General features: G+C 42.1%; 1 protein-coding gene across 2 annotated transcripts in view; it reads left to right on the forward strand.

The window, feature by feature from the left end:
• appa (amyloid beta (A4) precursor protein a) overlaps positions 1 to 27,784 on the forward strand; it is a 35,930-nt gene that overhangs the window by 1,503 nt on the left and 6,643 nt on the right. The window contains exons 2-14 of one of the 2 annotated variants that reach the window (XM_085397332.1): positions 16,466 to 16,633; positions 18,384 to 18,513; positions 19,116 to 19,228; positions 19,311 to 19,501; positions 19,824 to 20,131; positions 20,708 to 20,875; positions 24,371 to 24,504; positions 25,168 to 25,242; positions 25,335 to 25,493; positions 25,894 to 26,022; positions 26,179 to 26,278; positions 27,135 to 27,347; positions 27,500 to 27,553. In XM_085397332.1, the coding sequence (XP_085253458.1) occupies positions 16,466 to 16,633; positions 18,384 to 18,513; positions 19,116 to 19,228; positions 19,311 to 19,501; positions 19,824 to 20,131; positions 20,708 to 20,875; positions 24,371 to 24,504; positions 25,168 to 25,242; positions 25,335 to 25,493; positions 25,894 to 26,022; positions 26,179 to 26,278; positions 27,135 to 27,347; positions 27,500 to 27,553 (1,942 nt within the window). The remainder of the gene's footprint in view (positions 1 to 16,465; positions 16,634 to 18,383; positions 18,514 to 19,115; positions 19,229 to 19,310; positions 19,502 to 19,823; positions 20,132 to 20,707; positions 20,876 to 24,370; positions 24,505 to 25,167; positions 25,243 to 25,334; positions 25,494 to 25,893; positions 26,023 to 26,178; positions 26,279 to 27,134; positions 27,348 to 27,499; positions 27,554 to 27,784) is intronic. The other variant, XM_085397333.1, reaches the window with a different exon arrangement.

A 27,784-nucleotide genomic window follows, 5' to 3' on the forward strand; every position in this document is an offset into this window, starting at 1 on the left:
GGAACAGCGCTTTGTGACTGTCCACTGCGAAAATGCCTATTTTTACACGCCATCTACTCAATCCTGTGCTGATGCCTGTCTGATTTCAGACATGTTCAGTGGCCTACGCGTTACAAAAAAAAAAAAATCATCATTGTCGTCATTATTGTCTATTGTGGCTCTGTCATGACAGAATTACTCATTTCCTTGTCTCAAATAAATAAATCACAATCCCCTCCCTAACGATGAAATTTTCTGTTATTTTAATCGGTAATTTTCATGAGAATAAGAATGTATTAAAATCTTGCTTTTTATGATTTGCGCTGTGGCTTTGTTGTGAGAGAAATGACACATTCCCCTAGCCACATTGAATGTCCAATTGTGGAAGAGGAGGGATTGGGAGCTCTTAAACATGATAAATCGACTAATGGTGCCAGCAACCTGTTAGCCTGGGTCCTTCTTTGTATTAAGGATCAGTGTTTGAGGTGAAATTAGGCAGCTGATCTTTGTTGTTTCCTGTAAGCATACGCTGCAATCAGTGGACTTGAAATGGGGAGTTTGGACTTCTTTTTAAGCAAACCCTTGGCTTTGTTGATTATCCAAAGCTGAGGTCAGTCCAGACAATCCCTGGCCTTTGAGTCCTGTGTTTACATCAAAGACACAAGCATGAATAGAGCGAATTTACCCAAGATGAGATAAACGAGATAAGACTTGAAAACGAGATGTTATAAGTTTTTGATCTTGTTATGGCTTGCTTTTTCTCGGCCCTTGATGACTGGCACATACAAACGCTTCTAAACACTTAGCCCGAGGAAGCAGTTTTTCCTGACAGACCCGCCCTGTACACGCTGGCCGCAGTGTGGAGCGTGGGAGTTAGATGCCAGTCTTTGTCTATTTCCAAATCCTTGGGAAATGGCTCTTGGATGGGTGCTGGTAGCCTGTTTGTGTGCACACTGCAGTGTTTCAGCCTGGGGGTGGACCAGCCCTCTCCCTTTATTAGCAAACCTTAATGCCATTATGCCTGTTGGCAGTGCCAGTGCTTCGCTCTCTGGCATGCTCTCCGCTGCTCACACTGCAGTTTGAGGTCTTTGAAGGAGAAATCCACTTGACACTAATGTGTCCTCTCTCATTTTCCATTTTCTTATTTTCCGCTTTCTTGAGCTCAATTTCACCTGCATGGCATCCACTTCTGTTCCAGTTTGAAGTTGATATTTTGCAGAAGGCCTTTTTGACAGCCCTCACAGAAGGAGGGGGTCGTTTTGTGTTTAACCCGGTGTCTCCAGCATATTTGTAGACTGAAAAGCAATTGCAAGTGAGTGAGTTTTAACTCTGAGAAATGTGCGTGATTGTCGACTGTCAAATTGGTCTGGGACTGACACCGAAAAACCTGCTGTAGTTTTTTTTTTTTTTTTCTCCTTTTTTTTTTTTCCTTTGTATGTTAATCTAGAGCTTAGACAATTAGTCCATTAATTGATCAGTCATTCCATGGAAAGCATCAACTACTCGTAATTAATTAAAATCCTCTGTTTACAGCCTGTTTTACAATGAATCGTATTGATTTCTCATAAAGCTGTTATTTGTATACAAACCGGGATTACTCGATTTCATGAATAACCCTTCAAATTAATTACTCAGTATAGATGTGCACTCAAATCAGTGGTTTGGATGTTTTTGGAAACAAATACTTGAGCTCTTAAGTGATACATTGGCTCATTGCTAAGTGTAGTGACCAAAATAATCAGTTTAGATTTTTCAGTTCTTTTTAATCATCAAGAATTATTTAAGTGAACTGCCAAGCAATTGAAACTAGTGCTAGGCTGTCAGGCTGTAACTTTTTTTCCTGGATATTGTCATATGCCCTTCTTTTATCTGGCTTTAATCCCGCCTCCCCTACCAGCTGTGATAATATTTGGTTATGAAAAATACTGGTGCAAACAGCACATTGTCCATCCTGGTTGTGTCAACAATGACGACGTTGATACCGCAGCACTCCCAGTTAATGCCTCTCCCCTCCCCGTCTGACCAAGAGAAAAGAATTCCTGACCTTTTGTTTCTGTTGTGGTAAACTGGGATGACACCTATCTGCTTGTTGTCTTTTGTAGCTTTGTGTCTGTCTCCACCTAACAAAACCTGAGACAGCTCATAGGGGTTTTTCTTTCCAAGTAATGCGCTGTCCAAAACAGCAAACAGTGTTCATTTCCCATTGTATCAGAAATGGGTGCAGTTCACCAGTCACTCTGTCAAAAAATGGTCCTCATTGAATATAAGTGAATAGAGCTAAATGGCCAAGGCAATTACAGCTGAATGTAGACAAAGAAGCCCAGATTTTAGTAAATTAAGATGTGAAAGGAAAGTCAAACATGCCCAAAATACACCAGCACAATAAACCTTTAGATGAGTTGACTCAAAACTGAAAGTTAGACACGCATGCTATCAGGTGGCTTGTGGTGCTGTGACGTACCTAATACTTAAAGAGAAGTCTCTTACTGTGATCAGTTTTGCTTCTAATAAAGAAGACACTGTGAGACACTGTGAAACTGTAAGTTTAAGTATAGGAGGGTCTGTTTAGAAATGGTCTGCCTCAACCTTATTCTAGCGTTTTCCTCTCTAGGCTCCCTCCTTTTCAAAGCATGGTAGGAATCCGGTAGTGCAGAGGCCAGTAGCGAGGTCAAAGGCTTGCATTGTGTACTTCAGCCTGCTCTCTGAATGAAATATTGTGGACAACCACAAGAAGGTTCGAATAAATCCATCAAGTATCTGATGGTTGGACTTCCTTTGAAGTCTGCAAAGTATATCTCTGCAGGTGCATTAGTACTAGTAGTCTCAGGGTTTTTCCATCTAGTTTTAAGTTTAGGATTGAGTCAAGAACCTGCTACACTGACTGTAATGAAGAGTAGTACGAGGCATAAATTGCCAAGTTGTATAGGGGAGCTTTTGTTGGTTTTCTTTTTGGTTAATGTGCGGTTGTGTTAACCTGACAGTTTTTGATGACTCTGTCACACCACGGCGCCTTCATTTTCAAGACATTGTGTCTCGCTAATGCGATTCTGCAAGTCAGTCCTCCAGAAAAAGCCTTCGCCTCTTCTTCCTCCGCCTCTTTGTGTCTGGCTTATAATTAGCTCTAATAGGTCAACATGTACTTTATTCTCAGGTTGTCTTCAGGGAACATTCTTCCTCCTCCCTTTTTTTTCCCACTACACGGCAGCACCATTCATCACTATTCCACTGTTATTTCCATCTGTAAATATCAACGCGCCATGAAGACAAACTCTTCATTTCTCTGCTGCTGAGTAAGCAGCTGTTTGGTACAAAATCTGAATAATAAGCTGAGAAACAAGTCGCCCTGACCTGCACAATCATTCAGCAGCTGCGCAGAGTACATCCAGCACAGTAGTCATGCCACATCTGAAAGTGCATCCCTGCCATTTCAATGCGTCAAAGCTCCATCACGAGTGCAGCATCGGTTTGGCTGTGATTTGTTGTATGGAACTGGCTTTCCACTTAGATATGACCTGCAGTGTGATGATCTGACCAATGACAATCATGTTTTTCTTTTCTTTTTTTTACCGCACAAATGCAGCCCTATCAGAGCAGGATGGATGACTCTGCATGATAACTGAGTGTATAGTTTCACAGTGGTGTAACACATGGTGCTGCAGTCATTATGTTACTATATATGAAGTCCTTCATTATCATCATCATCATCACAACTATCATGACTCAGACAGGACTCAATGTGTTTGACAGGCTGCCTTGCTTGGAGGTTTGTAATGAACCAGAGAGGATCTTCTAAGCTAACCTCAATACTCGGAGGTCCAGCTCCCATTTTTGTGCTGGCGAGGTTTGACATTTGCTAAGGGGTCTTGACATATATACTGCAGCTCTATAAACTCAGGTTCATTAAACTAGAGTGCCAGTTTAATGGTACTTGTCTTTTCTACCCCACTATGAAGGATGGTGGGGTAGAAAACATCTGTCGCCAGAGACATTTTAAAAGAGACAATTCTGCAAAAGGAAGGTAGGTGGTGGAATAAAACCTTTTTGTGGTCTTGTTGACGATTTAAAATTAAAGTTAATTTAGACAATGCTTCAAAAAACTGTTCAGTTATGTGCCTGGAGGCCTTGGTAAGAAGCCTGCTGAGAAGAGAGACTTGCTTTGCTAGGACCAGGTTTGATTTGCAAGAAAGTCTTTGTAAGGTTCTCGCTGCCTCTCTGCTTGCTCTCCTGTTTTCTTATTTGCCGACCATCCAAAAACATGCTGCACCATCACAAATCTGACGCATCACGATTACATTTCAACTTAAAAAGTAAATGTTCTTTAATCATGAACTTGCAGGGCACAGTCCAGAAATGGCATTATGCTTGTGGTGCTAATAGTTTTCTCCTTGCTGATGCTGTTGACAAAAAAGGTCAGAAACCTTTCGAACGCACAAATTAACAATCAAAAATTCAGGTTGCAGTGATTAAATATGTCCTTTGATAATTGTGGATTAAAGATTTGATTTTTGGCCTATGAACTGAATTTTAAATCATAATTAAATATGCATGCATCTTATTTCAGCTCCTGACAAGGTATACACAAGCAAACTAATGAACAGCAGAGGCTGAATCTTTAAAAGTAACCGTTCAAATGTTTCCCAGAGCCACAGTGCGGCTGGAGATGGAGTTTCCATCATTCTCGTATGCAGCTTTTTTTTTTTTTTCTTTCTTTTCATTAAATGAATGTAGACTAAGAAAGTGCTTTGCCTCAGTATGTGTCTGATTACTGCAGAGGTTGTGGGCTTTTTCTAAGATGGGTGAATCTTCTAGGGAAAGTTCCTTCCTAAGGAATGGGGGGGGTTGTTCTGTTTTTGTTTTTGGTTTCACCATCTCTGTCGATGCATAAAAAGCCACAAGGGTCCTTGTTTTTAAAGCTTATATTTCATCACTTACAGAAATGATCTCATCCTCTCCTGTCTCGCTTCCCCCTTCGTCGTCTTGGGTGTTCATGGTTGCCATAGCAGTACAGCCTTCTCCCAAGTGCCTGGTATAATTAGGCTTTTCCATGTTATTCCCGCTGTTCTTCTTACCCGTGTCTAGATTTTCATCACAAGAATTTGTCACTTTTTCTTTTATTCTGAAAAACCCGTGCTTTCCATGTGTTACTGGTGTGCTTGTACATGGAATGGGATGGAGATGCACAGATCAGAGGGTTTATGAATCTAGTACCTCTTCATGTCAGGCGGCACGCCATCAATTGTAGATGACAAGTGCTCTCGGAGTCCAACTGTGAAATTGGAACACTTGTTTCAAATGCCGTGTGTGTGTGTGTGTGAGTGTGTGAGAGCATGATTTGTGCTGTGTGCAAGCACAGTGGAGATTTGCACCAAAGAGCGAACGGGAATTCTTGACGGCATTGTGCTATTTCTGGATCCCTTTCCTGTTTGGACTCCATGATAGAAGCGGGCTTCCTGCATTTGTGCAGTAAACCGGACCGATGCAGAACAAGCCATGTGTGTTTGTGTTTTTGCGTGGATGGTGGGAAACCACTCATTAAAAAATCCCAATTGTTTGAAATGACAATGACAAACCCTGAGCTGCTTTCATATCCGTTTGAGATTTTAGAAACAGAATTTGCCCACCTTGCTAAGCTGGTCAGTTTGTTGTCCTCTGCATGTAATGCAGTTAAGGTTAAAGCAGGAAAATAAGAACACTGTATAATACTAAAATCTACATTGCAAATACTGGTGTGGTGCTTTAGCATGTTTGTCCCCCCCCTTCATTTACCTCCTGTCTAGAGATCACCAAGACCCCAGGCTCCTCACTAGAACAAATAAGACATTTCTTTTTAGCTGTGATTTTTTTTTTTTTTTTTTTTTTTTTTTTTTTTTTTTTTTTGTCTCCCATCAATTTTGTGCCAGCTAAATATGCAAACATAATGTTAAGAGCTAAAAGAGACAGATAATTTCTGTTTCCCCAGGTACAAATCGGGGTGTTTTTTTGTTTTTAAAAAAAAAAAAAAAAAAAAACCCAAAGCAGAAGGACAATCAAATAATCAAATACTAAATGAGTATCGACAGCAGCCAGCTGAATTATTTTAAGCAGTGTCCTCTAAAATTGATGCTAATGAATACATTACGAAATGTTTTTTTCAATGGGTGGCACAGTGGTAGCGGTTTTGTCTGCATTGTCGTCTCACAGCAGGAAGGTCCTGGTTCAAATCCTGGCTCTACCCTGGCCTTTCATTTCTATGTGGTGTTTGCTTGTCCTCTAAGTGCTACCAGCGTCCTCCCACAGTCCAAAGACATGCATGTTAAGTTGATCCATAAATCTAAATTGGCTGTAGGTAGTTCAAGTCCTGAAAGTGTGTATATTGACTCTTTTTGGTTAAAAGTGCACAAGTTTTAGTGTAATATTCTTTGAGACTAAACAAACCCCAGCAATGCCCGTCTATTTCCATGCCCATCAGTTATAATTGGAAATTCTGTTTTTCCTTTGGTCCATTTGTGACCACAAGGCTTTAACTTGTTGTGGGTTGGTTGGTTTTGTAATTCTGGCCACTGACAAAAAAGCTGACATGGTGATAAAAGTCAATAACATTCAGAAATGTTTGCCCACATAATTAAACATTTTAATTACAAGAAGCTGTAAAAAAATAAATTCCCACCGCAGTCCTGCAAAGAAGCGTTTGACAGAAATATTTAGTGTATTTGTGCATATTTCTGTTGAAGCAAAAGAGGTTTTGGTAATCTCTGATCTAAGTTTATAAATTAGTCACCGTATTTGTGTGTCTGTGGGCATCAGCGATCAGAGGTCCATCTGTTTATGTTGGCATGTCGCTGCAAAGTGACTCCTGCCTGAGTGGTGTTGAGGTCAGGGCCAGTTTACCAGGCCGGTACAATGGCTTAACGTTTAACACACACAAACGCATGCACACACAGTGATGTGCAAGTTACAGATCAACCAACCCACTTCCTTTCAAAACTAAGTAACCAGATGATGAAATTCCTGCTCCCTGGCGACTTGGATAATGGTGTTGCCGCAGCCAGAGGGAGGTTATAACAAGCTGTTCCCCGGGGTTGAGACCAGCCTCTGTGTCCATGGTGATTATAACTAAGGAAACCAAAAGTCCTTCCATCACCTCTAGACAAATTAAATGGGCAGAAGTTAGATGTGTGTTTCTTACACACTTCTTAATCAGATTTTAAACAGATTTGTCTGAGATGCTAATTCCAGGGGAACCCCCCGAGACAAAGCTTAATCGCACTGAATATGAATGAAGATAATTCTTCAAACAAACTTAAATTCTCCTCTCAGACTGTTTGCAAACTTTTTAAGATGAGGACTGTGGGATAAGCCGCGAGTAAGGGAAAAAAATAGATGGCATGCACATGAAGAGAACATATCAAGAACACCAGTTAGGGTGTCGTTGTGAAGGTCATCGACACAGACAGACGCGCTTAAAAGGAATTAGCCGTCAGTCTTGATCCGAGGAAACATTTGATTGTGTCAGTTTATTCTTTAAGCAGAAATCAGTAAGGAAATCTATATTTATCCCATACTGATGCACATCTATCGATATTTTTGTTTTTTTTGTTGTTTTGTTTTTTTTAAGCAATCCCTGAATGGACATGATGCACTGTTGTTGAGGTGCTCGGGTTTCATTAAAACCTGATTTAGCTCCATATGCCCCACCTGAAGCTATTGGAGGATGAGCTAAGCAATCATCCTGCTCCCAGATTTTTTTTTCCCTGTTATATATTTAGATCAGAGCTTCTGTCCTGAATAACCTAAAAATATTTGATGACAATGTTTATTTAGTTTTTTAGATCTACTCTGTAATTGAATTTCTGGTCGACAGGGAGGGTGAGGGGAGGGGAAGCAGGCCTGACTGCCCTGTAATTGGTGAAACACTATCCACTAGATGTGCTTCCCAAACATCAGGTACTGGTAATGTTATATACACACCAGTATGATGGGATGCCATTCTACACACACTTTAGGGCAGGTCAGAGGTGATCTGGGGGTTTGGGTAACATCAAGGCCAGCTTGTCGTGCCGATGCAGACTCGCACATACTGCAGCACTTCCATTACCTCGCCGGTCTTATTTAATTCAGTGATGCATCTTGTAAGCAAGCCACAGACAGCCGGGCTTCTGCTCGATTCCACCGCAGCTGATTGATTAATGACTGGAAGGAAAGCCATCTAAGTTTGCAGTGTATCACACGGCATCTAATGTGAATCTCAAATGCTGAAAGCTTCTGAGGTTAATGCAGCAAAGTCATTATTTGCATTGTTAAGCTGCCATTTCTCGTGTATCTAAGTAATTGTTAGGCATTTCTAAACACTCACCACTCGGTTGACGTTATCATTTGTCTGTGGAACATTATGTACCAGCTTGGACAATAATGCCTTGTTTTGTTTGCTGCTAGCCTGGACATATAAAACCAAAGATGCCTGTAAAAGATGCGTCCCAAACTGTGTGTGTGGCTCCTGCAACACATTGTGCACTCCAGGGAGTCTTCCCCTGGAGGGAGAGCTGATCTAAGACACCCTCCCTCTTATTCCCCCCCTCCTCCTTCCACCAGCCCACCACCTTCACCCAACTCCCCGTGGCAGGCCTGGGCCACACAGATAAGACTGCACAATTAATAGCGCTTCAGGACCAGTGCCCATGGGGGACACTTCAAAGATTGCGTTTGTGTGTGTCTTTTGGTGCGCTGGAATACATTAAACTATTTCCGTGCTTCTCTGTGAGTGAGCCGCGTGCGTGAGAAAATGGATTTATTTGCATTTCGTATACATGCGATGTAATATTTCTTTCTCTGACACCAAAGGGGTAATAAACTTGTCCCTGCTTTTCTCTGCTATTAATGCAGATAATCACATCAGTGAATGCAGCAGTCACAGGCGGCTCTGAGACGGGAACGGTTAGGCAGTTTACCATAAAGCGGAAGAATTTATTTAAGAAGTTATGTCTTTATGACTCCCACGTGTGGAGTGGCGTGCAGTGGTATAGATCGCTGGGCATGTTTGGTCCTCTGAGAGTCGAGGAGCAGATAGTAGAGTTTACACCGAATTTGTTTTTTCAAGGTTGAACTAATTATTTCAAAAAGAATTTTTCTTTTAAAGGAGATTTAAAAACAAAACAAGATTTTGGGACATTTTTAAGACTGTATGGTGTTTTAAAGTAGCCTTATTACCATTTTCTATTTATTTTTTTTAATGTTTAAAAAAATAGACTCTGATTAGCCCATTGGGAAGTGAATACACTTATATATTACTTATACAATAAAGCATAAGTGTGTGTGTTTTTCTTATTTTACAGATGTCAGCATTTCCCTGTTAATTAAAAATGTCTGCTATGCTTTAATGAATAAAAATCCAATAAATAACCAGGGGCTTTTACCCAGATGTCTATCACATAATTTAAAAACTGCATTTTGTAGGGAAGTATCGTTATTTTCAAATAAAGTTTAACACTGGATCTTTTTAAAATTCAGATGTTTTACACTCATCATCCAACTATATTATTTTATGTTACAATAAATCATCATATATTGATCATTTCAGACAGAATGAGGAAGGAAAATGCTGGAATAAGACAGGGTTATGATGCAGATATTTACAGCATTATTTTTTTTTTTTTTTTTTTTTTTTTTACAAGGATACAACAAGTAGATAAAAATAATTCAAAAAGCTTTTAAAGTACATATTGTGCATTTAAGCCCCCTTTCCATTAGTACCTACTCAGATCAACTTGGCACGGTTTTGAGGGTTTTCCATTAGGTCGCAGTACCAGGTACTAAAATAGTACCTGCCCGGCCGGGGTTCCAAACGATCTGATCAGATACTAAACTGACATTGTCGGACTGCATGCCACCGATTGGCTGATCACTGGCGTCACTGGATGAGTCATGTGAGCATCTCGTTGAGGAAAAGCAAAACTGCCATTTTTGTAACCCGACAATAGGGCTGCCACAAACGATTATTTTGATAGTCGACGTAATCGTGACTAGTCGGCTAATCGTGGCAGCCCTACCCAACAACGAGGGAAATGGCTACAAAAAACAACGTCTTGGTCCCAGCAGGTATATTGTTTCCTCTATGTCCACCTTTGTTGCAGCGTTCATGTTGCATGCTAATTACGCAACGGGACGCTCGGTAGCATTGCGGTGATGACAACCACGAATATCCTGGTCGTACTAGATTGTAATGGAAAACCATTCGAGTCAAGTTGTGGCGAGTCAATCCGAGTAGGTACTAGTGGAAAAGGGGCTTTAGAGATGCTCTCCTGCAGACCTTGGTTGTAACTGTTACCTTCCCATCGACACCTGTCCAGCCATTCTTCACTTTCTGTGGGTGAAGAGGTCTTGGATATTTTCTCTCTTTTAGGGTCATTCTCTGTAAACCTTAGAGATAGTTCTGCATGAAAATCTCAGCAGATCAGCATTGTATGAAGTACTCAGACAACCAAGGCACATTCAAAATGAGTTAAATCACCTTCCTTCCCCATTCTAATGCTCAGTTTGAACTTGAGCGAGTCATCTTAACCATGTCTACATACCTAAAGGCACTGAGTTGCTGTCATGTGATTGGCTATTTAGATATTTGTGTTAATGAGTAGTTGAACAGCTGCACCTATTGTAGTGGTCAGTATAGACTAGGGGTGGGGGAAAAAATCGATACTGTGTAGTATCGTGATATTTTGTTTGCTAATAATGTATCGATACAGGGACAGCAGAAATCGATACTTTGTTACAAAAAAAGTTTTTGTGGACTGGAACTCTGACTTCAGAGCATGTTGATCCTTTTTCTGAGCAAGAATCCTGACATTCCTTCACTGTCCAAATGTGTTTAACTTGTTTTTTGGCAGCAATAAACATGACAGTTTACTTATTTTAATTTAAGACATGTTTTATTTTAATTAAGTTTAAAACTTTTTTTATTTAATGTAAAATTATATTTTATTTTAATTTACTTTCAAGTTCTTCAGTTGCTGAATGGGCTGCATAGGTTTCATAAATTGCGTAGTTCAGAATAGCTATAATTGTACCAGATGGTTGCATTCAGTTAAGTTGGACTAGACTGTAATGCAAACCGTTCAAGTTTGTCAACAATAAAACTGACTGAAATGAGAGAAAGACTGAGTGTGAGACTTTGATATTAGATAAAATGAATATTGATAAAGTTTACCTTTATGTACAGAATCTGAATATTGCAAAATATTTAAAAAATTGCAATAATATCGTATCGTGCGCTAAGTATTGTGATAATATCGTATCGTGGGATGTATGGCGATTCCCACCTCTAGTATAGACATACATTTGCAATAGACCTATGTAAGCATGACAGTCTTGTGGCAAGGTTCTCATTTGTTTTTAGTCTATAAAGGTTTATATAAAGTTTTAATTCTGCTTTTTTAATTCTCTTTTTCTAAACTGTGCATGCTACTTTGAATTTCTGTAATAAATTAGGAGAAATAAGCAAGTCTTCCCAACTGAGAACCTGTAACTTTAATGTCTATTTCTGTTGGGGGGGGGAAGGCTCAATCAGTTAAAACAAAAAAATTTAAAATTAAAAAGTAGCAGGTTTTCTGTTGATTTATAAAATGGCTCATCAGTAATTAGTTTTAGCACTAATCTAACTACTGATCTTTAAATCAAAAGTGGGTGAACCAAAAAAAGACCACGACCAAATCAATTATCCCTTAAAGCAGAACATTTGACAGTCACACGATGAGGACGACGATGATGATGAAGAAGCAAAGATCACGTTGCATGAGTCTAAGATTTGTCAGATGTGATGGAAATGCATCCATGTGTGATTTTTACATCATAGCGTGACAGAAATGTGGGCCGGTTGAGGTGAAGCGCCGCACTGATCTTGTCACTCTCATCAGAACCCTCTGTGGGGTAGCACACCACTCTAGAAAATTGCAGCAGGAAATAATCTCACTTTAATTGCAAAACTAATATAAACTTGTATGTTATTGCATTACATTATTGGATTTTTTTTTTTTAGCTTGTTTTTTTTTTTTTTTTGTGCATTTCTTTTTACTGGAGGGTTAACAATGTCCTTTTTATACTTAGATTATCATGGTGATGTGCTTTTTAGGGCTCAGTAACGAGCTGTAACAACCTGAACAAAAGACTACACACAACTTAATGTTGCTGCGACCGCGCCCGGTAGCTCAGCTTTATATTTTCTCTACTCAGTTGCAGTAATTTTGCAGTTTTCTGCTGAGAAAGGGCACATGAGAAGATTTCGTCTTCTTTTTTCTGGTATTTGTTTGACCTCTTAAACTGGAGCTCTCGAATTTCTTGCTCTCATTTTGATCATACAATAGGCTCCTTTCATCAGTTAATCTGATTAATAAAAGCAGCCTGAAGCTGAAAGCTGCTTTTTTTTTTTTTTTTTTTTTTCGATGGATCACTGCTTTAGTTGCATCACTTTTCAGGGAGAAATAGCATACCAAGCAGTATGTGACTGGATTTTCTGCTGACTTTAATTGAACTATCTTCACAGGGTCAATCTCATATACCATCACCCTCCTTTCCCCTAGCTTATTCCCTGTTTTTGCCGTGATGCCTATCATGCCAGATTGAGACCAAAGGGGGATATTTCTCCTGGCCGTGCTGGCGTTCTAATCCTCAGTGCCCAGATTACTGCTCCCTCCCCTCTGTGCCAGTCTGACCGGCTGGCAGACTGGAAGGACTGTGAACTGGAGACGTGATAGGATAAAGACAGAGCGAATGAAGGAGATGAGGGAAGCCTGGTGTCTCCTCGTATAATGTGCAACACTTTGTTGCTGACGTGTGTCACCATTTTATTGTGACTGCCTTTTATTGAGTCCATCTGTTGCCTGCTCGGGGTAGATTCTAGCTCACAAGGTTGTCTCTGAAACCAGAAGACAACAACAAAATAAAAAAGAATGGCCTTTTTTATTCAGCCCATCTTTCATTTAGAGAGGATTTGTAAACTGGAAAATGTGTGCAAGTCATTATTTATGTAGCTACTAGAAGATTCAGCATGAGAAATTCAGTGGTTCTTTCTAAAGAACTGATGTAATAGACTACAAAATTCTTTTCATCTTCTAAGCTTTTCCTGACACCAAAGCTTCACATCTTATCATCTGTCTCTGGCCCTTCATTCTCGCATCCTTTCAGTTTTACTAAGAGCCTGACCTGCTCGAGCCTGAAGGCTTATTGTCCAATTCATCTGCCCTCCCATTTCTCTCTGTCTCTCAGTATTGTGGTTATTGTTCTTTCTCGCACTTGCTTCTCTCTCGATCATCCAGTGATTCTGATTTATAAGCTTGCTGCGAAGCCTTGGCCGACAACCCACTTCCCCTCCTCCTCCATCAACAGAAGACGGAGCGGTCGAGATATAGCAGCGGCGAATGAGAAGGAAGAGAGCATGATTAGCTGGGGTACGATTTGCCAACCAAAACAGTTCTACACACAGAATTTAAATGCCAGCAAGCAGTCGGCAGTAATTTCCCTACCTATGCCCCAAAGCAGAGAGGAAGTCGGGCTTTTTTTTTTTTTTTTTTTTTTTTTTCCCCTTTTCTAGTACGCGGTAGAGTAAGGCCAGAGGGTGGAGAGATACGGTCAGAATTGAATTGGGCACCCGGAGTTTTAATTAAAAGATAGTGTATATGAACTACTTTTTAAAGAAAAGTTTCCATTCTTACTTTGCCCTGGGATTTTACTATTAGTGAACAGGGCGGACTGTGATCTGTGTCTGATGGCTCACAGATGGCAGTGTGGGAATCGAGCAGCAGACCCTTAAATAACCCTGGGTGATGCAGATGGCTTAGTGTCAAGACCAATGGCCACCAGTGTTAAGCGTCATTTGTGGGAGATGAGGAGGGCTGCGGCTAATGGGGGACTTTACACCCTACTCCGTGTGTGGAGATGGGGATTTACTGACTTTGGCGCTACTACATGCTGCCACTTATGTTGATGAGTGGGGGATGTGAACTTTTAAAGGTGTGCATATTTGACCCATGTCAGTGTAACCTGAAAAGAGAGAGCGTGTGTGCGTGTGCGTGCGTGCTGTGGTTTCATTTCAAACACATTATTACACTGTTTTTATTAATTTGGTTTCTTTTTCATTGTGATGATAAAATGATGTTACTGTTAAGTTAAATGCCTCAAAACAAACGACATTGAACATTAGCCCATTGGTCTAAAATGCTAAAGCTTCAGTGCATTTGACAGCCATAAGACGCCATATTTGGACTGTAGACAGTATAAAACATGGATTAAGCCAATCTAGAAGTGCGTTAAAGCTGCATTCTGTCTGAAGGCCACCAGATGGCGATAGTTGTGGTTGCAAAAAGACTTGCGGTCCAATAGACGCCTATTTGAAAACCATTAAATTTTAGGAAAGCCCTTGCACCTCGGGTGGAGTTGCTCTCTTTGCATGCCCTTGTATTTTTCTATGTTTTATGTGTAAAACAGTTGACAAGAACAGGATGCTAATGATAAAATACATTGGTTAGCCTCATCTCACATGTTTGTAAGCAGCAAATAGTAACTTATAAACGCTCAGAATTTAAGATTGTTTATCATTAATTACAATGTGTAAGTGCGATCTTGCAGAAATGCTTCATCATTTTTGATCAAGATTATAAATTTCTACTTAATCCTGCTTTTTGTTTTCACAGTAATTGTATTTACTGAAATAAATGGGCTGCAGATAAATAGGGGTAAAATCTAATTAGTTTTTCGCAATGAATGCGCTCTTTGAATGGCCCTTTAATGGTTTCAAGTCTATAATTGAGAACTACCAAGATATGTGATCGCCTTCATATGAATCTGATTAGTGTAAAGCAAAACACTCTGTTTATACTATTTGACAGATGGATTTACTACTGCTAGCACCTATGTATATAACAGTTTTCTTTTAACGGTACAAGTTTTTGTTTTGCTTTTTTAAAGAGCCAATTGAATACATTTCAGCTCGATATGTTTCAGATGTTCATTTCCCAGCTTCACAGCAGTAGTCCTCAGCTGCATTACAGCTTACAGGTAGATTTTTATTGCGTTTGTGTACCTGGCAAGCTTTCTTTTCTGCTTTACTTGGCTTTTCTGAGCGCCATCAGGTGAGAATAGAAAATGAAGTAACGGGTCCAGAGAGGGCTGCCATCTTCTCCTCCTGCCAAGTGTGTAAATACAATATGTGTGTAAATGGGACATAATGAAAGCTGATATAGTTCATCTCTGTGCCGATAAACCAGATACTCGCTAAATTGATCCAAAGGTTTGAGTTTTCGGCTTTAAATTGAATCCAAATTGATGGCCCCCACCAGCCATTCTCATATTGGAAGAGAACTTTATGCCCCTGGCTGCTTGGAGAGAATCAAGTCTGGAGGGGGGAAAAATATGCTATCCATCTCACAAAACAACATTTGTTTGCCTGCCAGTCCCTTCAAAACCATTAACAAGATTAGGGGAGCACACAATGGCAACAGCCCCCTCTCTCCTCTCTCTCTCTCTGTCTCCTTCCCCACCCTCCTGTATTCCCTCCCATTTTGTTCTAGCTCATTTGCCAGTACAATGCAGACATTCAGAGGTTTGTCTGCACCTCCTCTCCTAGGGGAGCTCCAGCACAAAACCTCCTTATGCGGGCAAGTCAGCAGTGGCACACGCAGAGGAGAGGCACGAATCGACAAACACCCAGGAGCGTAAATTAATACAAAAATTAATACAGTCATGCCAAAGGCAGACTTTCTCTCTTCCATACACGAACACGCACGGACACACACTCCCCGTGCCTGCAGCCAGCTTGTTCCCAGAGAAATGAGCCAAAAACAAATCAACAGAGGGTTATATAAACACTATACTGTCCTGGAAAAAAAGGCAAAAACATGAGCAGAGATATACCCGTGAATAGGGTATAGCACAGGGCAGTTGAGTGGGTGTATGTGCGCATGTGGCTGAGCATCATAGACAGCAGAGGGTGTATTAGATTGCCCCAGGCCTGTTGTCTGAGGTAATTTATTCTTGTAAAGATATTGATTTTTATTTTTCCCACCACCAAGTCCATCACTTTTGTTTCACTTATTTAGATCTGTTATTTTCATCGTTTCTGTTCAGCAGGATCTTTCTGAACAGTGAGCAATACTGCAGCAATAAGTGTTTGATTGCACTGTTAAGGGTTTTATGGCCATAAACCTACATTTTTGATGAAATCTGACGGGGGTACAGAAAAAACTTGCTCCAGCGCTCCCTTCACGAACATCTTATCTTCGGCTTTCCTCATCTTCCCCTCATTTCCCACTTCTCATCTTAAACCAGCTCGTCTCATCTTACTTTTCATCTAACGCACTAATCTCTTCTCCTCTCCCGACCCTCCTCTATCTGAGTAATAAAATTTAATTGCATCCGTCTCGCATTTTTCAGCACGAGTGCTCAAGGAGCTTTACGTGAGTTGTATATCTCATTAAATCTCTCGCTCTCTGTTTTCCCCCTTCACCCCTGCCCCGCCCACCCGCAGGTGCCTACAGATGTTTCGATGGGCCTGTTGGCAGAGCCCCAGGTGGCCATGTTTTGTGGTAAACTCAACATGCACATCAACGTCCAGACTGGCAAGTGGGAGCCGGACCCCTCGGGCACAAAGAGCTGCATCGGTACCAAGGAGGGCATCCTGCAATACTGCCAGGAGGTAAAGTGTGTGTTTTTGTGGGGCGGAGGTTTCCTATTAATCAACTGATATAAATCTTTATTGTTTTAATTGTAATAAAAAGGCCCAAAGGGGGATACTAAAGACAGGGGGATACACACTGTGAATGTCAGGATAGTGTGATAGAGGGGAAAACGTCAACGGCTATGTGGTTATTTTGTTTTGAGTGGGGAATGAGTCTAGATGATGATCTTGGGATGTGGTGACGTGGGCGATTTTTAGTAGATTTTAACCATTAGATTGACCCTCTGAGAGCACCGTGTGTAACCTCTGTAGGGTCCAGATATCACCTCATGCTACCAGTAGTGACAGTGACCCCAGCCAAATGCAAAACTAGTGAACAAACAGTCAGAAAAGATGAGGAGGGAGAACATGTTAGCAGCCTGCACCAGTAAAACCATTCCTGTTTTAGTGGTTGTCTCATTGTTGCCTTGTCTAGGTGTTAGTTTCGTTAACACCAAAGATGAGACTGATGAACAGACCCCTTCTGCTACTTAACTGACCTGATCAATATCCCACAAGTTTAACTGGATTGATGCTGTAGAAGTGTAATAGAGAAGTGAATAGTGAACAGAGAAGTCTGTCACGAGTGGGCTACACAGTCGGCAAGCAGATTTGTTTTTAGTCACCAAAATCCCCAGTTTGGCAGGATGACATGATGCCAAAACTCTGCTCAGTAAACAAGCTGCTTAAGTCCATGTGACTTGGCTTGTAATTAGGCAGCTTGAAAGTGAACTAACCAAAAGTTTAACGTGAGACGGTGAGCTCTTTTTCGTTGCCGTTGCTGTGGCTGTTACATTTCACTGTGACTTTTCTGCAAACACAAAACAGGAGCTTTTCATCTGGATAATTACAGCAGTCTCACTTATCAGTGTGTAAATAATCTACGATAAAAGCAATTCACCTGATAAAAGGAGGTGAGCAGTCTCTGGGGGGGGGGGGGAAATTACAGCAAAGGAAAATAAATTTACCCTCCCATTGTTTACACTGATAACAAATCTTGTGATAAGAAACAAATGCTTGCCAAGTCCCAGCTTTTTATGCAGTTTGAACTGCTGATATTAAAGACAAAAAAGGGAAAAGATTGAGAACCTTCCTCTTATAAGCTGAACAGAGGAAAAAATACGACTTGTCTACGGTGACAAGGAACCAAGAAGGTTATGGAAAGACTTTTTTTTTTTTTTTTTTTTTTTTTTCCCCCCATCGCTTTTGTGAGAGGCGTGAAGGCAGAGAAAATAGAAGAGGAGGTGTCATGAAAAAGAACGAAGGGAGAGGGATGACATGCCAACTCAGAATATTGTGTAGAGGCAGATGTCACGCATGGCTGAGAATATAGAGGTAAACACAGCAGTCCTGGTAGGCAGGAACAGCATCGAGGAGCACTGCAGAGCTGTGAAGATTGTATCTCGGGGGGATGGAGAAAAAGCAAAACTATTCTGAAAGGAAAGGTGTGGTGGATTCTTTTTTTTCTTTCTTTCTTTTTTAAAGGCAATTTAAAAAGGGAAGGATTGATAATCTTTAAAATAGATTAGCAAACGCTTAATGGCTGTAACTATGTGGCTAAGAAGGCATGACTAAAGATGAGCTCAGCATCATCAGTTTGAGCTCACTGTGGCCAAAAGTGTGACAAGCTGACTATTAAGTCATTCAAGCTAATGTTAGGAAAGCAGGTGACACGTCCCTGCTCAGTAGATATAGTGTCCCATTGTAAGACTTAATGTTGTGTGTACAGGTTTACCCTGAACTCCAGATTACCAACGTGGTGGAGGCCAATCAACCAGTCAGCATCCAGAACTGGTGCAAGAAGGGGCGCAAGCAGTGTCGCAGTCACATGCACATCGTGGTGCCTTACCGCTGCCTAGGTGAGTCCACTCAGTTTTCACACAATCTGCCAGATTTACTTAACACAAGCAACATGGTGTGTGAGCACAATCCCAAAGCAGCGCTCATAGGTGTGGTTAGTTACTTCTAAACCCAAATTCACTGTAATCCTCACAGTTTTCCTTGGGTAGGATATATGGTTTGATGCATGCAGATTGCATGGCAATGATGACTACATTATTGGGATCAAGACACATGAGGACAGGAGTCAGCTGCCACAAATCATCTTGATTTTTATATTTTTCCACGTAACGTCAGTTCTGCTTTCCTGTTGGCTGGTCATGGCAGCAGTCAGATTGTGAATAGGATCTGTCTTTGTTCACAAGACTGGTGCAGTGGCCAGCTTTGAACCTCCCACTTTAATGGTTTTAATGGGCAGAAGAGTTCCCCACTTTTTGTTTGATGTTGGTCCTCTCTTGTCTTATAGAGGCCAAAAATCTCTCGGTTTATATGAAGCTCTGATTTTACTCAAAAGAGCTTTTTATGAGATGAATCAGTGTTTGTTGAAATTTGTCTGCAGCCAGTCGGACACAAGATTCCGATTATGTGTTAAATCTAAACGTGTGTATGGTTTTTGCCGCAGTGGGAGAATTTGTGAGCGATGCTCTGCTTGTTCCTGATAAGTGCAAGTTCCTGCACCAGGAGCGCATGGATCAGTGTGAGAGCCACCTGCACTGGCACACTGTAGCCAAAGAGGTGTGTACACACTTGCACACACAACACACCCTCCTTTAATGACTTACACGAGCATGTACTGATCCGCTTTGTCTCGTCTCAGTCCTGCGGAGACCGCACCATGAACCTCCACGACTATGGGATGCTGCTGCCGTGCGGCATCGACCGCTTCCGAGGAGTGGAGTTTGTGTGCTGCCCCGCTGAGGCGGAGCGTGACGCCGATAGTGCTGAGCAGGATCCTGATGATTCTGATGTCTGGTGGGGCGGAGCGGAGACCGACTACTCTGACAACAGGTACGCACTCGCACAAATAAATGAGGCCAAGGCAGCAAAGAGCAGAGTGATGCGTCAGTGTTTAGGTGATCGGAGGCGAAGCCGATTTAATTTGTAGCTTTGCCACGTGGGCACAATTTCTCTTCTTGAAGGGAAGCTGCAAAATGGTTATATCATAGTCTCCGTTCTTCTGCCTCCCTCATCCTTCTCATCTACCTCCTCCTTCATTTTTTTATCTCCTTTCCCCCATCCCACTTTTTTTCTTTTTTTTTTTTCCACCATATGTCTCTTGACTCCCTCCTGCTTCACCATTTCCCCTTTTTCTTCTCTCCTTTTCTCCCAGTATGGTGCGTGAGCCAGAGCCAGTGGAGCAGCAAGAGGAAACAAAGCCATCTGTGGTAGATGAGGACGAGGAGGAAGAGGTGGAAGAGGAGGAAGAGGAAGAGGATGAAGAAGAGGACGTGCTGGACAATGACCAGGATGGAGATGGAGAGGAAGATGAGGAGCTGGTGGACGACGAGGACGAAGAGGAAGACGATGACAATGATGACGACATCCTCGACTCGCTCATCGACGGTGAGCCGACTACCAACGTTGCCATGACGACAACCACCACCACCACCACAGAGTCTGTGGAGGAAGTTGTCAGGGGTGAGGATCATCAAGTGTTTTTGTTAGTCTGGTAAATAAAAGGCTGGAATATGTGAAACGTGCTTAATAGAGCCGTCAGGTGACTTGGAGATTTTGCATTTAGATTAATGTGGAACAATCGCACAACAAGCTAAACATGTTTTGATTTTTTTCTGTTTTTATTACCCTGCAAAAAATTTTTATGCTTTGCTGAACGCGATTGAACCTCGTGTTCTTCACCAATTAATTTCCTGCTGTCATTTTTCTCAGCGTGTTCATTTGTCATCTCACAGCTTTCATTAGCCACGTTTCACTAGAGTCAGAATTGGTTGTACAGCAATGTTTCTACATTAGCGTTAAATTGGTCTAAAGATTCAAACCCAGGCAGCATCAATAATGCGCAAAACTTAACTTTTTTTTTCCAGATGCTGTATTTATTTTTGTGTCCTTAAATTTAAATCTTTTTTTTTTTTCTTTGCAAAGACATCAATCAACGATGACACTCCAGCATGATTAACTACAGAGGTTTTCTGGGAATTTGTGGTTGATAAGTGTGTGTACGTGTGTGTGTGTGTGTGTGTGTGTGTGTCCTCCAAGATGTGTGCTGGGCCAGTGCAGAGACAGGTCCATGCCGGGCGATGCTGCCCCGCTGGTACTTTGACCGCGAGGAAGGCCGCTGTGTTCAGTTTATCTACGGCGGCTGTGGAGGCAACAGGAATAACTTTGAGTCAGAGGCGTACTGCCTGTCTGTCTGCAGCAGTGTCAGTAAGTCCAGCCTAAGGCAGCGTCTCGCTGGCTCAATTGCCAGTTGTTTTGTCCACAACTCCTCACTCTTTTTTTACTCACCCGGTCTATCCCAGCTGTCTACTAGCCGCAAAACAAGTTTCCGAAGTTTCTTGCTCGCTGTGCCTCTCCTGCCTAACCGTTTCCTCACACTCTCCGTGTGTGTGTGTGTGTGTGTGTGTGTGTGTGTGTGTGTGTGTGTGTTTTTCCGTCAGGTAAATAAATATGTTTGCACCAAAAACTGACTCTACCTCTCCCGCACTTCTATTAAAAACACCTGCCTGACTGCCTGCACACTCACTCTTGCCTTTACTTTCACACCCACCGATGTCAGTGAGCAGGTTGGGTCCTTCTGGCGTGTCACGCCGAGCGTTTTGTGTGGGTGCACCTGTGCTTTAAAGCATTTCTATTTTCCAATACATTTAACTTTGGAACAGGTTGAATGTAGTTTTGTTTTAAAAGCTGTTAAGAGCTGGACATGCCTATTTTTTTATTTTTTATTTTAGCAGACAGCGCTGGAGCGAGGTGCCAACGCCTAAAAGCTCCAGTAACTGGTTAGATACACAGGGCTTATTTTCATGGACAGTTTGCTCCATGAACTAAATGGCATGCTTTATATTGCAAGAGCTGCACTGCTCTCCCCCTATGAAGCCTGTAGGATAACCAGTATAATTTCTATAATTACAGCTATTTCATGGCCATCATCTTATATATGACACTGCAGCATGAATACGATGCATAAAATCATCCAGGCACAAATAAATTTTGCAATAATCCTCACTCCGTTGCTTGTTACGCCCTCGCGTCCCTGATGTGGTGTGGGCTTGCTTACATTATTTCGTCCTCATCGCTGAGGAAAAAAGTTAAAGTTAATTCAGTCAATTCACCGAAATCAGATGTCAAATTACCCTTGTGCAATTTTGCAGAATGTGACACATTCCCCAGGTAGAGGTAAGGGGAAAAACTCATCAATGCAACATTACACGCTCACAGAGCATACCTGCCTCCCATCTCCACATTGTGATGATTGATTATCAGTGGTATCGCTGAAAATGGGGATGATTGCTCAATTATTTATTCTATATTTTGCTCCCACCTTGATGATACGTTGAATCGTCAGAGGTTTTTAATGGAAACTTGAAACTTGGGGGAGGAAAATTATTTATTTTCTGATTTATGTATTTTTCAGCGCCTCTGTGTTTGGTTAGACGCAATCACTGAGTCACAAACTGATTGGATTTCAAATGGTAACTCAGCCCTGGATTGCCAAATTACTTCCCCCTTGTTGTTGTTTACAGGTGTGCGTTTGTGTGTGTGACAGCGTGACATTGATTTCGCTTTTTCACTGTGTAAGGGTCAATGACCTTGCTCAATATGTGTGTTGGCGGTTGTGTGCATGTGTGCCCTGCGGCATTCTCTCTTTCTCCCCGTATTGTGATCTAATATAATCGATCATGTGTGTGAGTTCAGGATTTCTGCTCTGCTCTGAGCATGGTTTAGGTAAGAAAATGATGCACTGTAACCTTTGCCCTGAAGTCACACACATACACAGGCTCCCCACTTGGATGTTTTCTTAATGAATTCATTCACATGCAGACTCGGTGAGGCTGACATCGTGAGTTCTCTGCAGGGGACTGCAGGAAAACAATTACACCAACGCTACTGCACTGACAGATCAGTTTTTAGCGAGACATATAAATCCTAGCGTGCATGTTCCTGACATCTTTGCTCTATTCAGTCATCTCCTTTGTTACAATGCTTGGGTAACAATGCTTATAGTCCTGTCTACAAAAGAGCCTATTGTGTAGTGAGAAGTGGGTATTTTTGAAATGGCTCATATTGAAATTGGTTAGTTTCCCGTCCTTTTTTTTTTTTTTTTTTCCCTTCTTCTTCTTATCAGCCCTTTAGTGCAGTGCATTGATTTATTACTTGTCCAGGTAATGGAAACTAGCTATTGTAAGAGGCTTTATTTGGAAAGCACTTCATATTTTTGTGCAGCTATGAGATCAGTTAGCAAGGAAAACAAGGATAGAAATCAGGACTTAGCTGTTGAGTTTATAATGAGCAGTAAATCGATGCCATTATTAACATTATTATTATTATTATTAATTTATACCCCGCTGTAGCCTTTACAGCGCAGGAAAAGGCCACACCAATAAAGTGGAGCAAACGAAGACTAATTAAAGGGAAAAGATCACATTGTTATGATTACCGCAAAAACAAAGAATGCTGTAGAATCACTGCAGACGTGGATTATATCTAAAGAGGGAATTACTGGATCGCCACCCTAAATAACATCAAGGAACATTAAAGGGACATTTCATCCTGCATTCACACACAAATACATTAGAATGATGATTTGAACTGAATCAGTGGGGAACTGCTTTACAGGGACGTCTCCAAGCCTCTAATCCTGACATTTGGCCATCATAACAAACCCTCACCTCTACTCTAATTCAAAATTCAGCCTTAAAACCAAGATTTAATTCTTAAAACAGGTCTTAGAAAAGCTAAAATCTGGTCAAAAAGTGCAAACCTTCACAACATTACATCAGTATGATGCTCCAAAGCTCTTACAAATACAGCCGGATAAGTACAAGGGTATGTGACAAATGACTTCACTCCCGAGCTGTCGTCTGTTCGGAGCGGCACGTTTGCTTGTATGTGATGCATTTAGTGGAGATCTGTAGCTGTAATAAAAAATAACCTTGGCTATACTCTCGCTGAATGGACTTGATTCTAGTCTGTTTTAAAGGCAAGAGAGAAAAGTGCTTTTTGTAATTTGGGTGAACGAGGCCTTTAAAGGATTTGCGAGACCAGAGGCTAAGAAAACGCTCTGCTCAGGGTCAGACTGAATAACATCTCCCTGTTGTCTTTTCTCGCGTGTGTGTGTGTGTGTGTGTGTGTGTGTGTCTTGCGCAGTCATGTGCTCGCCTCAGACGTAACCAATTTCACATGATGCGCGACCTTCACGCGATCACACTGTCTCGTGCACTCAGATTCTCACACAAACCAACAACCGCTCTCAATGGCGCGTTTGTGAGAGATAATCAACTTTCCACTGATTAAATCCAGGTTTCACGCAATAACTGATCCAATTTATTTTCTTGTTGGTAAGACTATCACAATTTAGTGCGCGCCTCTGAGCCCACAGGATAAATTCCAGCATCTGTGGTTTGGCAGGAGAGCTCCATCACGCTCTGAATGAAGTTATATAAATGAGAGGGGTTTTGTTTCTCTTCTAGAAAGCACTGCGGGTCATCTGAGGGGCTCGCTCTTTCCCTTTTGAAGGGGGCTGCTTCCAGCTACAGCTGCTATCTTATATTCTTTCTCTCTTGAGCTCTCTCTAACCCTATTAACCCTTTCTGAACTTGAGTGTTTGTGTGTGCTGAGACAGCTCTGCCAAATGAAAGTGTGCAGCAGCAGTGAGAAGCGTCGCTTAAAGTCTTTTTTTCCTTCATCTCAAATTCCACGCAGTTCCCACAGCAACGCCCAGCTCCTCCGATGCAGTGGACCACTACCTGGAGACGCCCGCTGACGAGAATGAACATGCGCACTTCCAGAAGGCCAAAGAGAGTCTGGAGGCCAAGCACCGTGAGAGAATGTCCCAGGTACTCTGAGACTGGAATTTATTTATTTTCCTCATTAGACATTCATTTTAATAAATGTGATGTGCAGGGAAAACAGAGTATCAGGACAAAGATTTCACAGAATAGAAAATGGCAAGAGAAGGTATGTCAAGTAAAACAAGTAGGTGCGTTTGTTAATCCCTCCTGAGTGAGCCGACTGAGCCATTTCAACTTTAATTGTTTTCTTTAATCAACCGGCGGAGAGCCAGATGGCCCGCCACGATGCGACAGCTTCCAGAGTTCCAGACGAGAGAGGCATCGTTTCATATATGCTCACACTTTGGTTGGTAAAGGGCTGAATAGGATTGGATAATCCCCCAAATAAGTCAGAGAGGGCAAAACAGATGTAGGATTTGCAATAATCGTTCTGGAGGGGATGTAACTGACCAAAAAAGGGGGAAACAAACTGTTTTTCATCCTCACCACACCGGTCTTTAAGCAAGCATCCACACCCTGTGATTTTTATCAGGGGAAACTCCTTCCTGCTGATATTCTGAGCACCGATATCGCACTTTTTTTTTTTTTTTCTTTGACACCTGTGAGAAGTAAAACCTCACTTGCATGTGAAGGATAAAAAGATGACAGTAGATTGACAGTTTGTTTTATTAATTTTATTTCATCTTTCCCTCCTTTGTTTGCCTTCAGGTGATGAAGGAGTGGGAAGAGGCCGAGCGGGAAGCCAAGACTCTTCCACGTGCTGAAAAGAAGGCCGTGATTCAGGTAAGGCGAGCATGTTCTGCCTGTGTGCTGTGTCATCGCCCCCCTCCTCCTCCTCTGATGCACACTTGGTAATTTCCTTTGTGTGTTTATAGCGTTTCCAAGAGAAGGTAGAAGCACTGGAGCAAGAGGCAGCCAGCGAGCGCCAGCAGCTGGTGGAGACTCACATGGCCCGGGTGGAGGCTCTGCTGAACGACCGCCGCCGCCTGGCTCTGGAGAGCTACCTGACTGCATTGCAGCAGGATCCACCCCGGGTAAGCGGCACGCACAGCTCAGCAGTGCTCTCCTGCTCGTATTAAAGCCACTTTGTAATAAACTGTGTGTCTTGTGGAAAAATGAACCATCTCCAGGTTGCTTTTTAACACTCCCGGCTCTTCATCTCTGCATCTCTCGTTCTGTTTTCTTTTGAAGTACGGCTCCCTTTTATCTGACCTGCTGCATAAATAAATCCCCCCGCATGTTTTCTGTTTTGCTAGACCTCTGTGTTTTGTTACAGTGCAACTGCACATTGCCAGTTTTTATGGAGGCTTTCAAAATTAGATTTCTAAAAACAGAATCAAAATGAAATTTTTAAAAGGCTAGGCTTGAAGTGACTGATTTCCTTCTGCTTCCTCTGCTCTTAACCAGCTGTCTTGTTTCCGCTGTCTCTTGCAGCCCCGTCATGTTTTCAGCCTGCTGAAGAAGTACGTGCGCGCTGAGCAGAAGGACAGGCAACACACCCTCAAACACTTCGAGCACGTCCGCATGGTGGATCCCAAGAAGGCCGCCCAGATTAGACCTCAGGTAGCATCAAACACGCTGAAAAATGATTGGACTTCTTTATTGTTTTTAGTGTAAAGTGTTGATTTTGTGCTTCCTGCTCTTTCAGTTGAATGTTTTTTGTTTTTGTTTTTTTCTCTGAGAAACATAAAAAAACATCATATTTGATATGTTTAAAAGGTGCTGACCCACCTGCGCGTTATTGAGGAGCGCATGAACCAGTCTCTCGGACTCCTCTACAAAGTGCCCGGTGTGGCTGATGATATCCAGGACCAAGTCGGTGAGTTCCTCCACTGAAGACTCACTGAACTTCCACTATCAGCCATTTAAAATCAGCACAAGGAAACACAATGCAGACCAGGCAAATGTGATGGAACTACAGGGAGTGACGCTGACGTACATTTAACCGAGACTCAGTGGAGATGACCCGTGGGTGGGAGAAAGGCAGGGGAAGACGCACTGGTCTGATTACATGTAATAGAGATTGAATGCTCTAAATTCCAGCCTGCAAAACGCTTTTATTTTTTTATTTTTCCCCTCTCTCTGATGAGGGCATTGGAGCCATTTGGCCTAATTCTTCTGTTAGGAGTCAAATGAAACTGTTCGCTGGAAAGATAAATCCCCCTCCCTCCCCTCCCCCTCCTCTCCATTTGCTAGGTTTCTGTGGGTTTTTGGGTTTATTGGAGTTGTGTGCGTCATGTGGCCATCTGTGTCTCTATCTTGGAGACACAGTCTGTCACAGTCTGTACCGCCCGGCAAAAAAACGGGAACAAACACACAGAAGAGAAACCCCTCACTCAGCCTTTGCTAAACATCAGGTCTGTTAAAGGAAGATTTCTCCTTCTGAGGCGGTCTCTCCCTTCTGACACAGAAACATTTGCGTAGGTAGACAGTGTGAGATTTCATATTTAAAGAATCATTTAGCAAACAAATTAGTCTCCTCTTTAATTCTAACTGGCATCGGAAATATTCTCACCATATTGTGTTGAAACAACAATAGAGTCACATGACAAGTGAATAAATGATGCTGCTTCCTTTCTTGTTTCCACCTCCTGTTTCTCTCCCCTCTTGACTCCTGACCTCTATCCTTCCTTCCTTCCTTCCTTCCTGCCTCCCTCCTGGTTGTGTTCACACAGAGCTCCTGCAGAGGGAGCAGGCAGAGATGGCTCAGCAGCTGGCTAACCTGCAGACAGACGTAAGGGTGAGCTATGGAAATGACGCCCTGATGCCCGACCAGGAGCTGGGAGATGGCCAGACCGACCTGTTGCCGCAGGAAGACACTCTGGGACTGGCTGGAGTCGGCTTCATTCACCCTGAGAGCTTCAACCAGCCCAATACCGACAACCAGGGTACTTTCTGAAGCACCGCATTGTCATAACGAGTGGTAGCTCTAGTAGCTAACAAATTAGCCTCCAAAATGCATCACAATGATATTCTAGCTCCTTTTTTTAGGTTGGACAACGACTGAAAAGTGAAATCTCTCTGTGCCTTCCCCTTTTAGTTGAGCCAGTAGACTCCCGCCCCAATCTCGACGGAGGCATTCCAACACGACCAGGTTGGTGCTTTTGTTTAACAATGACCAGTAGTGATGTGTTCAGATGACAGATCAAGAGTCATTTTAGGTGGACGCCGACAGCAACGTGTCAACAGTGTGTTAGGAAAAATCCAGCTATCCTCTGTCCCCTCTAGTGTAAAGGTAGCATAAGGTGTAAACAGCTGATTCAATTACAAATGTGCAGTATGGTCTTTAAAGACCATGGAGGACTAGTAATGTTACCAATTTATA

Source organism: Rhamphochromis longiceps, linkage group LG23 (assembly GCF_057381845.1).
Source record: "Rhamphochromis longiceps isolate RC_006_pf linkage group LG23, R_longiceps_female_GT1.1, whole genome shotgun sequence".
Lineage (NCBI taxonomy): Eukaryota > Metazoa > Chordata > Actinopteri > Cichliformes > Cichlidae > Rhamphochromis > Rhamphochromis longiceps.